At 34.0% G+C, this 15,883-nt stretch overlaps 1 protein-coding gene across 8 annotated transcripts in view; it reads left to right on the plus strand.

The window, feature by feature from the left end:
- Positions 1-15,883, plus strand: part of sez6b (seizure related 6 homolog b) — a 369,655-nt gene that overhangs the window by 20,985 nt on the left and 332,787 nt on the right. For 5 of the 8 annotated variants that reach the window (XR_015509446.1, XM_087284199.1, XM_087284197.1 and 2 more), the window contains exon 1: positions 12,127-12,410. The exons of the other annotated variants lie outside the window; for them this stretch is intronic. Coding sequence is in view for 4 of the 5 variants with exons in the window: in XM_087284199.1 (XP_087140325.1) it covers positions 12,326-12,410 (85 nt within the window). In the remaining variant the exon portion in view is untranslated. Of the gene's footprint in view, positions 1-12,126; positions 12,411-15,883 lie in introns of those variants that run through there. 8 annotated transcript variants of the gene reach the window in all.

Here is a 15,883-nt window from a genome sequence, read left to right on the forward strand (position 1 = left end):
GCGAAGATCTTTTTAGTGGAGCTAGCTTTTGAGTTCTAAGACAGATAAAGGGATTTTCTCAAGCATGATAGTCTGTTTCTGCTTGGCGAAGCAGGTTTAGGAATGAATACAGCGAAGTACTGTGAAACACTTTCGTTGGTGCTCTAAAGTTGCAGGTTCAGTGATTTTTTTCTTTTCTTTTTTCTGCTTTCCATTTAATTTCCTACTCACAGTGTTGTGTTGCTCTTTTTTTGTAAGTGGTCAGAAAACACAGAAATGCCACTTGCGACAATTTTTTTTTCAGGACAGATGTCACCATGGTGCAAGGCACTCATTTCCCCTCAAGCTAGATGCTTTATGCTTGCCCCTGCATTTATGTGGGAGACCAAGCGCACTGGTGGTCTGCTTGATAGATCCTTGCCCACTGGGGCTGAATGGCCGCTGGGTCTGTGGCTTGTTTTTTTGCATGAACCGAGGCTCCACAGAGTGTTGACTGGCCAAACTTTAGTCTGTTCTGACATAGTCATCTTCAGCATGGGTCTCTCGGGTTTAGGGCAGTGTAATATTGCAATGTATATCGTATGGACAAAATAAAAAGTCTATCATTTTATAATCGATTGTTTATTTTATGGTGTCATAGAATATATTGTTTATGGTAACACTTATTTACCATCCTTCTGCTTAGTCCCTGATTTATGAGGAGTCACCACCTTGGAATGAACCGGCAATTACTCTTATTTTATGCAGCAGATGCCCTTTCGGCCACAACCCTGTGTAACAGATGGAGTACAACAGAGTCAGGGTACAACAGAGTTGATGATTCACTTGCAATTTATTAAACAGAGAATGGTCAGGCATGCATGCGTCAAATAGGTTCAAACAGGGTAATTCAGAAGTGTAGTCAGCAAAGTAGGTGACTGATCAGGACAGGAGGCAAAAACAACAGAAACAATAAAACAAGGCAAAGGGTCGAAACACGGCTAGACAATACAAGAAAATGCTTTGTGGAGTTACAATAACAGAAACAACAAGACTCAGCAATGTGTGTGAGAGAGAGGTGATTATATATTCCAAGTAACCAGTCTATGATTAGTTTCCAGCTATGTGTGTGCAATCAAATGGAACTGGTGTGTGTGTGAGGTGCATATGTCCAGTTCCGTGACAGATTTGTAGTTCTCCAGTGATCTGCAAGGATTTGATCACTGGTGATTGTGATAATAACACCCTGTTTATGGTAATACTTTTCATAATTTATGTCAGAGCAATATTGCATGCCATTATGGGGAAGCAGACAGAAACATGGCTAGCAGCATCGTGAGAAAGTTGCAATCTTAAAAGTACAATGGTTGCACTTTGCATTTCATTTCTATAAATGTTTTTTGTTTAAATTACATTAACATTTATTTGAATGTTTTTTTCTTCTTCACATTTTTAATCCAGTTGAGTATAGTTAGTAATGAGTATATACTTTAAAATGTAAAAATGAAACAGTCTTTTACTGTGGTCAATAAGTACTATATAAATTATAATGTTTTACCATTTACAGAATAGATACTATATTGTGATATATTGTTATTAAGATATGAGACTTGGATTGCTATATGTCATCATCCACAGCCTAAAGACATACAGATTAAGCAAACTGAACAATTAATATTGTCCCTCCCCCGACTGGTGTATAAGAAAGTCTTGTGTATGGATTAATTAACTAGTGTATGAAATTATTTTCCAGTGATGGGGTTGCAGTTGGAAGGGCATCTGCTGTGTAAACATATGCTGGATAGGTTGGCGGTTCATCCCACTGTGGCGACCCCAGACTAATAAAGGGACCAAGCAGAAAAGAAAAGTTCATCCAAAAAAGAGCATTCACAGTAATTTGTTCACCCTCAGGTCATTAAATCCAAATCAAGGGCAACACGGTGGCGCAGTGGGTAGGATAATCCCCAGCTGGGTCAGTTGGCATTTCTGTGTGGAGTTTGGCTGTTCTCCCTGTGTTCATGTGGGTTTCCTCCAGGTGCTCTGGTTTCCCCCACAAGTCTAAAGACATGTAGGTAAAATAAGGTAACATTGTCTGTGGTGTATATGTGTGAATGAGTGTGTATGGATGTTTCTCATTGATGGGTTGCAGCTGGAAGGGCATCTGCTGCGTAGAACATAGGCTGGATAAGTTGGCGGTTCATTCCGTTGTGACGACCCCTGATAAATAAAGGGACAAAGTCCTTTTGAAAATGAATGAATAAATGAATGAATCCAAATCAATCCTCAAGGCTCCTTTTGATACACTGAGGTCATTTAAAGCAAAACTATTGTTCTGTGAAAGAAACTGAACATTATTTACAATGTTATTAGCTTCAATCTACAACTCGCGTGTGTCATTAAGGGGACCAGAAGCTTGCTTTCACTACATTGTTGCAAACTATTTGACCAGGCTGTGGATTAAGGCTAATTATACTCTTCTAAGTCTTAACAATTCCATATGAGTTTAAATTCAGAAACATTAGCCACTATTCGGCCAAAATATAAAATAGTTGTTTTCTTGTGAAACCTTGTTAATGTACATATTACTCAGTAGTTCCTGATTTTCAAAGAATGTAGCTTTTGGCTCTCTAGTGGTTAACAAATAAAACTGTAAGATTCTTGGGGGAAAAAATTGTATCCAAAGTTGCTTCTCTGTGTCAATGGATATTATGAGTCACATGATTACTGAATTATTTTATACTGTAGCAGATTCTGACTCATTACATCTAAAAACATCCATATTTATTCCAGAAAGGACAAAAAAGATTTTGGAAGGGGATTCATAATGTATTGCTTATTTACTAAATGTTAATAAATTTGAGTGTATATATTTATATTCATTATACCTCTTGTGTTAGCCATTGACTTTGATTTTATGAATCATCAAGGACCACTATTTAAGGAAAAATATTTTTAACATTCTGCTTAAGAAAAAAAGACTCCTGCTTCTCCGAATGAGTAAATTTAACAGCAAATTCTTATTTTGGGATAAACTACCCAAGTACTGCTTATTTTAAATTTATTTTTAGTGTTTTTCTCTTCCGAAAGAAGCCTGGAAATAAAATGAGGCATTTCATTTCTGCAGTATACATATTGCAGGTGTTATTTCCATATGTTTTGGATGCGAGTCATTCCATCAGCCTTGAGATCCTCAAGACAATAAATGCAGTTTACAGAATGCAGATGCACTCAGGCTTGTGTCATAAACAATGAGAGAGGCCATTTTCTCATGGCATAAAGAAGAAAAACAAATATTCAAAGAATCACACTGTGTATTATAATGCACAATACAGGCTCTTGAATTGCAGGGTTGTTGTTTGTATTTGGTTTTGTGGCTTTGCCAGATGGCTTGTGCTGGATGAATTACCTCATCATGAACAAGCTCAGTTTGTGGTACGGGCAGTATGTCCTACAAAAAAACTGAGCAGAGAAATCTCTGCTTTTTTACATTGAATAAACTTAAACAGTTTGAAGGCACATTTTAAATAATTTAAATAGCTCTCAGTCGACTTTTAGCAGAAAGATCTGATGGTCAGGCTTGATGAGAGTTGATTGTTTCAGTGAACGAGGCTCTGTAATGTTGCTGGAATTGTATAGAACTGCGGTGCATTGACAGTTCGAGATTCTGTTCTCAATTATTGAGGCGAGATCAGAAACACAGATTTCATTATGGGTGAAGTAGAAAGTATATTATTGCCTTTCTCTGCCTGGCTGATAAAAAGATGATGGGGTTTTGTTTTTGCAGCATGTCGAAACAAGCGTTGTTGAACAGGAATGAAACAAGATTTACAGATCTGTGTCAGAGTAGTTCTCAAATTGTACTCTTAATAAACTGATTTACATTATTAGATTTTTTTTTCTTCTTAATCTGAGATTTTTAGACATTTACAGTTCGGGAAAAGGGAGCTGTCAAGTATCTCTCATTGCTTTGGCATCGGCTGGTCTCCTTTGCAGACTGTGGGAGGTGTATAAGCTGTTTTCAGACCTTGCCCTTGAATGACAGAGTGATTGGCAGGCGATGAGCAGGCAGGAAATGAGGCCCACATCCTATCAGGGTTGGCTCAGCGGCGTAGAAAAGACTTTTATTAAACTCGTTTAAACCCTGAACTCTCCAATTTGTTTAGCTGTAATCTTGAAAAGCAAGGAAACTCTTTTAAAAGGAAGATATATTGTTTTGAACAATTAAACAAGTGACTCAGCTAAATTGCACATACTGTACACACATTAGGCATCTACGGTTCTGAAGAAATTGAGAATCGTTTATTAACTCCTTTTTTATAACTTTCAAAATTAAAAATAGAGATGGTTAATCAAAAAGTAAAGAAGAAGAAGATTGCATTTAGTTTAAATTTTAAAAATATTTTTAAAAATTACCTGAATAAAAACAGTTTGAATTCATTATTAATGTCTTAAAATTACAGCCAATTAAAACAATGATTCACTGAGCACATTTGAAACCAAACTACTGAATGAATGAATTAATGACTTACTCATAAATGCCCTCGCTTTTTTACTGGATGAATCAGTCCTCTTGAAGAAATGAATTGATTGTGAGCAATTTAGTGTATGCTTCAGTCGACTTACAGACACTTCACTTGTTCCATTTTTGGATATATACATGCTTTTTAGCAAATTGTATAAATGGCTGATTCTATAACTCACTTCTCTTGGTTTACTACTGAATAAAACAGCAAAGTACAACCACTTGAATAGCCTAAGTCAAATTTTATAACTTATAAAAATTAGAGTACAGCTGCAAAATAAGGTTAGAATAATGGTGGTTTTCATTTGCTGTTGTACCAGCAGGAAAGTCTGTTGTAAACACAGTTAAAAAAGTAACAGAAAATTGGTAACAAGTTTTTAAATATGGATATTTTTATTACAGAAATGCATCAATTTTCTACAGACTTTTATGCATGCTCTAGACCCATGTGAGGAACACATCAATGGACTTCAGAAAGTCAGAAAGTCTTACAGTGTGCACCTTTGTCTTGAGGGTGAGTAAATCATAAGGTAATTTTCGTATTTGGGTTAAGTAACCCTTTAGTATGTATATTTTATATACATTTATATTTAGTGGTTTTCTACCTTTCATTTTTGACAGGACAGTAGTAGGCCTGCACAATATATATCGATATTGCAATATACACAATTGCAGTAGTCACATCGCAGAATCTGCAATGTTAAACTGGTATTAATATTGAGCAGGAACTACGCATATTTTAAAACACTCATGATTTGTCACTGCCATGTGTATCCAGGCATAAGAAATAACTTTTCTAACTGTAGGAAAGATTAATTGTACTTATATACAGTAAATATATGATGTAAACTATACAGTGTTATTTTACCTTTGATTATTAAATTTGTCTTTAGAAATCTGATTTCTAGGCATTTAGAAAATCATAGAGCACTGTGCATTCTAATTGTACAGTATCATTGCTTTACTGTATTTATAAATGTTTGTAATTGGTTTATTATATTTATATAAATAAAATTATTTCAGTGCATCAAAATTGAGAATTCTTTCCAATTAGACTCATTCATTTCATCTGGTGAAGTTATACCCAATACTGCATACAGTAGTGTATACAATATATATATATATATTACGAGGTAAGGTGAACAAAAAAATACTTCATAACTTTTTCTAAAAACAGTCAATTCCCCTCTGAGATGAATTAATAGAAATTTCTGCTCCAGTATTGTGATTTGTTTGTCATCTTTAGTGATATCAGCACACATTTGAATTGATTTTCATCCGCCTCATAGTTCGTTGTGACATTAATGCTCGTCATACTGTATAGAACAATACTCTGAGAATAAAAAGAAGTCATTTCGAACCTACTTGTCAAATGCTTTTCTGAATGTTCACTGTAATCATGCTTGTCAAACAATTTGTAGTCGTAGCTGAATTGTTCTCCTTTAAGAATACAGTTGTGTACTGTCAGTATTAATCTGATATATGGTTGGTCAGCGTTGAGATGTTTCTTACCCTTAGCCTCATGGAATGAAAGGAGGTGAAGACGATTACTTCTAAGCAGTTTAAACTTATGTCTTACACTTATGCTAAATAAGTCACAGGCTGCCCACTTGATGTAGCACTTGATGAGCAACTTTCCATCCTGATAAAGCTCACTGCCACAAGCATGGACGTAAAACTCCATTCAGCAGTTACAACTAAAAATAAACCACCAGACCGCTTTAATGCTTTCCTGAAGCCGTTCAGAGCCCATAAAGCCTGACCTTTTTTCTTGTCTTTCAGCTGCTTACGACAGCCCAGAATTGCTTCCCTTTGATGACCTTAATATTTAATTTGCATGCGTTATTGTCCAAAGTGGAGATTAGTGTGGGTGTGTTTGACTTTTGTGTTAATTTAGATAAACGCAAAATGTTGTGGATTGCGATTTATAGCAGGAGGCAAAACATCAATTAAAAGGCTTAGCTTTTAAATACTTTCCATTATGTGATTCTTATATGCTTATTCAGCAGGTGGGTTTAATATTTCAGCACATGCCTCAAGATCTCACCATAGCAAATCATATAAATGTAATACTACACTGATAAATATTTTATGCCAATAGAAGATGCAAAAGACACTGCTCCAATTTATCTTGCACTTCTAACAGAATTATTTAGATCCTTTTATATGTGCATGGTAAAATATTGTGATTCTTATAAAACTTTTAAAAAAATGTCTTTTAGGCTGGTTTGAATGAAGAAAGGAGAAAAATAAATACAGTTGTAATGTAAAAGGTTAAGGCAAGTGCCTGTAGTAGTTTTTTAAGATTTGTAATTTTGATTTAGAGCCAGGGATGTGTGATATTGACAAAATAAGATCTCTCAATAATGCTTGAAATATTTTTTCAATAGTGATCATTTTTCTGTGCTGGTACAGTACTGTACCCTTCTTTGCCTGTCATAGAGAAATAAAAACTAGGCTAAAACCACTTGTAGGCAATGCTTTTATTCAGATACTTTATTCAGTAATGAGTAATTAAATAAGTTACTGTTTCCCTTGTTACAACACCAATTTCCGTTAATGACAATAAAATACGCGTTACTATAATTGTGAATACTGAAGTTTGAAGTTTTATACTGTAAGTTTCTCAACAATAGGACCTCTTTTTCTCTGGGCAGTGTTGCAGTGTTCCAGCCCAAAAGCTGTCAAAAACTCGGCCAAATATTGGATTAAATAAATTAAAATTAAATAAAGGATTAAATTAGCCTACCTACTTACACACTGTGCTTAATGTTGTGTAGACTACACTACCTATTAGAGTATGTTTTACTTTCAAAATTGAGTAAAGATTTGTCCCATTTAACATTTCAAATTCTATTGAATATAATTAGAAGTGTTGTCTGATTGACAAGCATAACCTATGTTTGTTCTTGCTGTTAATTGAGGAAAAAAGATTTATAAAAGTGTCATAAACCGCTGTGAGTTTAACTGCAGGCGCTGCATGATGCATTTGCACGTGAAGGGGATGATGCGATGATGATTAGTGTGTTTGTGTAAACGAGAATGTGATGATTGGCTTAGATGGAGTACATTTTCATCGTTTACCAGTCAGAGGGACAGTAGTGCGGGTGTTCACACACAAGCACACGCCCAGTGAGTTGCACACACCAACAACCAGGAGTCAGAACAATCGCAAATCCAACAAGTTCAAAAGTAGCTTTTGCAAACTGGAAATAAAAGCATTACTTTTTCCTTAAAGTTCTAATCAATATATCGTGCTACTATAGTAATGATAATATTTATAATGAATAATGATATATTGTATTCGATGGTTGTCTTACACATTGTCCCACAACGACATTAAAATAGAGTAGCTTAGTGTACAAAGTTGTATATTTATTTTTTAGTCATTTGACAAATTATAAACATATAAATATATATATATATATATATATATATATATATATATATATATATATATATATATATATATATATATATATATATATATAATATATATATATATATATATATATATATATATATATATATATATATATATATATATATATATATATATAAATAAATATATATATATATATATATATATATATATATATATATATATATATATATATATATATATATATATATATATATATATATAATTTGTCAAATGACTAAAAAATAAATTTTAAGTAGCGCATTAGATACTTTGCCTGGTAATAAGTTACTTTTATTATTATACAACTCAGTTACTAACTCAGTTACTAATTGTGAGAGGTAACTATTAACTATAACTAGTTACTCTTTTAAAGGAACGTACCCAACACTGCTAGTTGGTAGCAGCAAGTCCCTGTGGTAATGAGAGATTTACTGAAGAGTTCAAATGATTTGTTTAAAATGACATATTAATTTAGAAACTAAACAAGTCACTTAAAATAATCATTGACTTAATTGATTTGTCATTCAAATAGAGATGGGCTGGTATACATTTCTGACGGTATGCTAATCTTGGATAAAAATATCACGGTTTTACGGTTTCAAGGTATTGACATTACTGCTCTAAAATAATTTCTTTTTAAATGTCTAGATAAAAAAAACTAAAAATTTTCCGCTATTGAGCACAATATATTTTATTTTAGAAAACTTTTATAATATTTTTGGAACAGCAAACATGTCAGGCCAAAATATTTCAAATAAGTTGTTGATTCTGTGCTCTCTTTTTATTTCTATACCACACATTTTTTACAACACATAAAAACACATAGAAAAACCCTCACGTATATCTAAGGAACAATATAACAGAAATTTGTAGCGGTTTTAAAACCTCGACTTTTCCAACCCACAGTAAACCTTAAACCGTTTAACGCCCCATGCCTACATTCAAATACAGAATTGTTCCAAAACTAAACACAAATGTCTTCTTTTAGGAAGTATTGCAGCTATTCCAGGGTTAAGTCTGAGTAATAAAATAAACCTTAAAAATAGCTTCAGTTGTAAAGATGTAAAAATGTGGTGTAGAATAACAAAAGAAGGTAACAAAAGAATAATAAAATGAATAATATAACAGAAAGCTGAATTACATCTGTGCAACCTATTACTGCCGCATGCAGCTTTATTAATGCAAACTAATTTGCAAGCTATATTATCGCAAACAGGTGCTCTTTATTATAGCTCATTATGTCTTAAACAAGAACATAGTGATTACTTCAACAAATGTCAAGTAATGCTTTTATCGAAAGAAGGATTTTGAAAGCATAAAGATCTTTGGATTTTTCAGATATTGCACTGTTTGTATACATTTGAGAAGTAACATTGGCATAATCTAAAACATATTTATAGTTGTGTTAGTTATTTGAGAATGCACACATAACATTACCACACAAAGAAATAACACACTTTTAATGAAATAAACAAAAGCCAGGAGGCTGAAATTAAAATTTTTGTTTCAAGATGCAACATGTTTGATCTGCACAAGTGTGGAGCAGGGAATGTAGTATAGTGTTTTGTGTGCGTGTGTATGTGTGTGTTATTTTATTGCACAGTGAATGCCATCCCTGAATACTAATAAAGAAATAATTACAACATTTTTGTAGAGAATATACTACCCCCCACCCCACCCTCCACCCAATTTAAAGTTTCTTACGATACATTCATCCAAGGTCAAAAACTATTTAGTTTTAATTCTGACTTTAACTGTGTGTGTGTGTGTGTGTGTGTGTGTGTGTGTGTGTGTGTGTGTGTGTGTGTGTGTGTGTGTGTGTGTGTGTGTGTGTGTGTCGGTGTGTGTCGGTGTGTGTGTATATATGTACATATATTTATTTGTGTGTGTGTGTGTATATATATATATATATATATATATATATATATATATATATATATATATATATATATATTTATATACATACAGTATATACATACAGTATATATATACAGTATATATATATATATATATATATATATATATATATATATATATATATATATATATATATATATATATATATATATATATGTATGTATGTATGTATGTAGGTATATATCATTTTTATATTTATATATATTTTTTATCGCAAAATTGTCCGCAAATTTCTGGGAATAACCACCAATTTTTTTTAGCACAAAAAAATCACAAAAAATCGTGAAATACTAGGTCTGAAATATGGTCAGTATGGTTTTGATTTCATGTGTTAAATAATGATAGCATTTTCCTTTTTTTAAAATATCCCTTAAAGCACTGACATGCAGAGATGATTTAACCTCAGGACACTGGCTTGTAGGCACAGGCAACCTTAATGCTTCAGTGAACTCCGTCCCAGTCTAGCTTCAGGGAATAGCCCCAATTTTTTATTTATTTATTTTTTTTGGAGAAACATATGCATTCAAACAGACAAAAGATAGTGCAGCTGGTTAAAGCTGCTCCGCTCCAATCAAGAAATCAATCATTTTCTCCTTGTTAAGTTTGTCTAAACAGGTTGTAAATTCCGCATTCTTATTTCTGCAGTGTGCAATTATAATTACCAGTTTCAGTCTCGCCGTTGAGATTGGAATAGTAATTATTGCACAGACAGCCAGAGAACATTTCCACATCAACATGAGCGGGGCTCTGAGGGAAATATGGTGGAATGAAAAGGTGATGATGGCTTCCTATAATTCCAATAATGGCCGGCAGATGAGGACTGCATTAACATTTGGTGGTTAACGTTCATATTCATAACTCTTCGCTCTGCGGCATCACTTAACATTTCTATATTATTGGCACAAAGTCCTCTGTCTCACCTCATGTATATTTCATGAGTGTTGCTCTTTTCCTCACCATTTAGTTCTTTGTGGAGTGCAAATACTGGTAACTGATGAGCAGGTCATTGTATGGGTAATTTTTAGAAAAGGAATGTTTTCAGATTGTTTTGTTCTCTCCAGATTCCTTTAAATTAAAGCTATAAACTGAGGCAGTTTGCTTATAATTAGATGTTTTTATTCACCAGAATGACCCATTCCTGTGGGGAACGAATGCAGAAAAAAAAAACAAAAAACAACCTTGGCTGTGTTGTAAATAGCTGTATTATTTCTTTAATTGGAAAATTATTGTTTAGAGACAGGTATAACAAGCTGTGTAAACATCAGGTATAAAGTGCTAAAATACTTTCCTTACATCTTGAATAGTTGTCATTTTTTAAAAGTTTTCAAACATATTCTCAAGGCCAATTTATGTATATATTTTTATAAATGAGATGTTTTATTGAAATCATTCCATTTGTCATGAACAGACCAGCTTTTCATGAAAAATAAGTCTGAATTCTTGAATATAATATGAGCATCTGTTTTTTTGTTGTTATTGAATGTTGTTTACATATTTTTATTGGTTCACTGTAAAATTATTTACTTAAAGTGAGTAAACCTGTTGCCTTTAAATGGGAAAAAGTGAGCAAACCCTTTGAAACCTAAAGCTGATTTAACTACATTTTTATAATTATGCACATACTCACCGGCCACTTTATTAGGTATGCCTGTCTAACTGCTCATTAATGCAAATTTCTAATTAGTCAATCACATGGCAGCAACTCAATGCATTTAGACATGTAGATGTGGTAAAGACGATCTGCTGCAGTTCAAGCCAAGGCATCAGAATGGGGAAGAAAGGTGATTTAAGTGACTTTGAATGTGGCATGGTTGTTGGTGCCAGACAGGCTGGTCTGAGTATGAAGGAATTATGTAGAGGGTGGAATTTTTTGAGTGTACTCACAATAAAATAAGTGTGAAAAAAAATATAGCCTCTTTTTTATTCTTTTGATATTTAATTTATAACAAAAAAATTACAGTTAAAACAGACATTTAAAAGTCCCGAAAAAGCAGAAAATATGTACTTTATTTCATCTCAGTTATTATTTTCTGAAATACATTTTTGAAATCTTTAGACTAAGTTGAGAAAAAAAGGTCACGCGATTTAGGGCTAACCGGAGCACTTAAATCTTGTACAGCTGAGTCGACCTCTCCCCTCTTCCCGCCTCAGTCAGCAGTTGAAATGAAATACAAACGCTAGCACTCGAGAGGCATTTAATCGAGGGCACTATTAGATTATGTACGGTACAAACTTTGCGCGAAGCCTGAAGTTGTTCCAGTTGCTGACGCTAGGAGCTGTCCGCGGTGCTGAAACGGCTCGACTCAGTCTGAGAGGTGCTGACAGAAATTGAACATTCTCTGGCTTCTCCTCCGTCCACAATTACAAATCTGATCAGAGCTGCCCGTTTCGCGTGGCGACCTCTTCTCCTCGCGGAACTCCTGCGTCTTGCTCCTCTTTAATTATTCGGAAAGTGTTTTAATGCAAGGACATATTTTCTGTGAAAGGATCCCACTGCCGTGAGCATGAACTCGACTAGAAATTACAAACCAAGCATGGTCGTTCTGATCCTGGTCGTATTTGCTGGTATTGGGATGGCACGAGGGCAAGGTAAGGATTTGTGTTTTTACATTTTAAACACTAAAATTACTTGTCCACGCGATTAGCGAAAGAGGGAACGCGCATCTCCACGGAGCCCGACGGGCAGATGATGTGAGCGCGAGACCCATTTCTCACTGTATTGTACATTTGTTGGCGGAGAGAATAATAATAATGAAAAACTCCGCTTTGAGATTTGCGTGATTTAAGACGGCTCACTGGCACTTTGTTGTGCACGCGAGTGTAAATGTGTTCTGTCATCACGCATTGCACAACAGATGGACTCGTAAGTCACAAAGTCATCGGTGTAATTGTGATAAAGCACGCACAGGATGGACAGCGCTGCGCCTGACAGTCTAGATCCTTTTTGTTCCACGCTCTGATTTCATATTTATTTATAGCACTGTATTATTTTTGTACGAGCCGGTGCTCTGGCTTTCGGTCTGTTGTTTTCATTTCCCCCTTATTTTTTCGTAGTTCAGTTTACTGCATGTGATATAGTTAGTAGGAATACACATCCAGCATGTTTTGCTGCTGATTTATCAGATTAGTAATTTGAAGATGATCGTATATAACTAAGTGAAAACTTTTGAGGTTCAACAGGTTTTGAATTTGAGGGATCACGGTGTGTTGAGATAAATAAACGTAATTTTTATATTCTGATTTAAATGTGAAATGCACTTTCGGTGATCATAATGATTTAATCTGCAGCAAATAATTATTAGTGGCTTTTAGCAAGTCACTGTAAATGGCATTTCACATAAAAGGAAATCAATACAAGCTGAAGTAGGCTTCTTTAAATATATCAAATTACATTTTTTTTAATTTGTGGGAGGGTTGAAATTGTGCTGTGTAAAGATAAAAACTATATCAAAACTCATTATTTTAAATATGAAGCTTTCAAAATGAGTTTGATATACTTTTGTAAAAACTTAAGGCCAGTTTTATCCTAATAGTGTCTTTACACTACACCTTCAACAGAAAAAGTGACATCTTTAGTGAAGTTTACAGTATGTTTAATGTATTTGTCTGAGGAACTGTAATTCTTGTATCACTCAAAACAATTTGCTATATTGCTCAGCATCAACTAGCCTAAAAAAATACATATACAGCAGTTAATAATTTTAGTTAATATTAGTTTCTACATTTTCTAATACATTAATGCAGTTAATACTAACATGAACAATTTCATATATTAACAAATGAATGACTACATTCTGTTAAAATATGTAGTTTATAATAACTAATCTTAAAGATGATTTTATCAGTACAGGTACTGACATACTGTAGTGCCTGTTCATGTTTCAATCACTGATTACAATTCATACACTGGATACCGCAGCAACAAAATCCTGGTTGCCTTAAAATTTTAAGCTGAATCAAATTAACCATATGTGTCCATTTAAACTTATATTATATTAAGCTAACTTTAAACAGCTCTCATAACTTAGAAAATTAAGTTAGAACATGATAAACCTAGTTTAATAAGTTACAACGACCTAAAACATATGCTGTCAGAAGTAATTGATCATCTTTTTTTTTTTTACAGTGAATGCATTTTGCTTTATCCTAAAAATATTTTGCACTTCATTTTATACATGTCTTGAAATTATAACACTCCTGCAGTAATATTTTATGCTTACCCTTTATGCTATTTGACCCTGGTGTGTAATGTTTGACATCAGTTTTGTTTATATCATTGCAAGGTCCTACATAGTGTATTTTCATCTTTAAAACATTGATTACAATTAATTCTATACATGTTTAATAGTAAATTTTTTCTAGCCATGTAGTTGCTATAAACTGTAGCCTACATAAAAATTCTTCCGTCATTTTCAGGCGCAGTCCTTGTTTCACCTCATTTTCACTCAGGAAAGCTGCTGTACCACTCCGTGATCTCTGTGTTGTTTTTAGCTTTTGTCTGACAATTCCCTTAACTCTTTTTTTTTTTTGTCTTACTGTAAAAGCTCTGTGAGCAATACAAGGGATAATCCTGTGTTATTTGACAAGAGCTGCTCCATGCACTATACTTTAGAGAGATGTAAGGCACTCTATATCCTGTGTTTAAGAAAACAACTAGTGTCAAATGCAGAAAAGAACAGACATTTGATTACATGTAGATCTTATTTTATGTTTTAAATATACATAATTTTTTCTGCTTGATGTTGCTCCAATTCAAGAGTACTTGAACACTTTTCCTCACCTGTCAGTTGATGCCGGAGACACTTTTGAAGCAATCATCTGACAAGCCCCTCATCATTTGGAAAGAATATTTCATTTGCGAATGTGATGTTTGGCGTAGTTTGAGGTGGCAGCATTTAAACTGCTGATTGAATGAATCAGCTTTTTCATCCCGTCTCTTGTTTCAAGCTCTGCGCACACCTGGGATAAAGACGTGTACTCATTTCGGACTCGTTTCGATTAAAACTGTTGTTTTATCCTCTCACTTTTGTCCACTTTTGAGCACTTTCCTGATTTCTTTTGGTGTGTAGACACATATATTGTGGAGCTTTTTTCATTTTTCATTTGAGTCAATATTGGGAATTAAGCCTACACTATTTACAGTTTCAATGCAAGAAAACAGTTGAAAACATTATGGAAAGTAGCTCTGATAGTCACAAAACTATGCTGAATGATGTATGCGTGTCTACAGAGAACATTTTACATTTGAACATTTGTAGGCTTTTTACATTTTTTGGGCTCAATTTTAAAATGAAGTCCAAGTTAATATTAATTTTAGTAATTAAATAGAATATCTGGTTGATTAAGATAGTGACATTTCTCTGTTAAAGAAAATTGAATGTAAGAGTTCACTCACTCACTTGCATTCCTTTGGCTTAGCCCCAGATTTATCAGGGTTTGCCACAATGGAATGAACCCCCTATAAGAATCTAACAAAAATCAGTAAAATCCACTGCAAAATAAGTATTATACTTATAGGTTTTAATGAGTATATGGTAAGCTATATACTGAAAAGAGCGACTCTTATTATTGACACTTTTACACATTATCTTGTCCCTCAGATATAGCACCTTTCTGGCTGTTTATGATTCAGTGACATTCAGTTTGCAATCAAATTTAAAGAGATAGTTCATCCCAAATTGAAATCCTATTCACTATTTACTGAATGTTAGTTGTTTCCAAACCTCTAGGAGTTTATTCTTCTGTTCAACACAATGATATTCAGAAGAATGCTGAAAACCTAACCCTTGACTTTCGAGGGTTCCACTGCATGATATTGGAAACATCTGACATTACAGTATTTTGTTTTGCCACAATATATATTGCAATATGAGTATAATTTCAGTAGTTGATTTGAACAGGGGCGCGAGGCAGTGGCGCAGTAGGTAGTGCTGTTGCCTCACAGCAAGAAGGTTGCTGGGTCGCTGGTTTGAACCTATCGGCTCAGTTGGCGTTTCTGTGTGGAGTTTGCATGTTCTCCCTGCCTTTGCGTGGGTTTCCTCCGGGTGCTCCGGTTTCCCCCA

This window comes from Danio rerio, chromosome 15, assembly GCF_052040795.2.
Source record: "Danio rerio strain M-AB ecotype USA chromosome 15, GRCz13ab, whole genome shotgun sequence".
Classification (NCBI taxonomy): domain Eukaryota; kingdom Metazoa; phylum Chordata; class Actinopteri; order Cypriniformes; family Danionidae; genus Danio; species Danio rerio.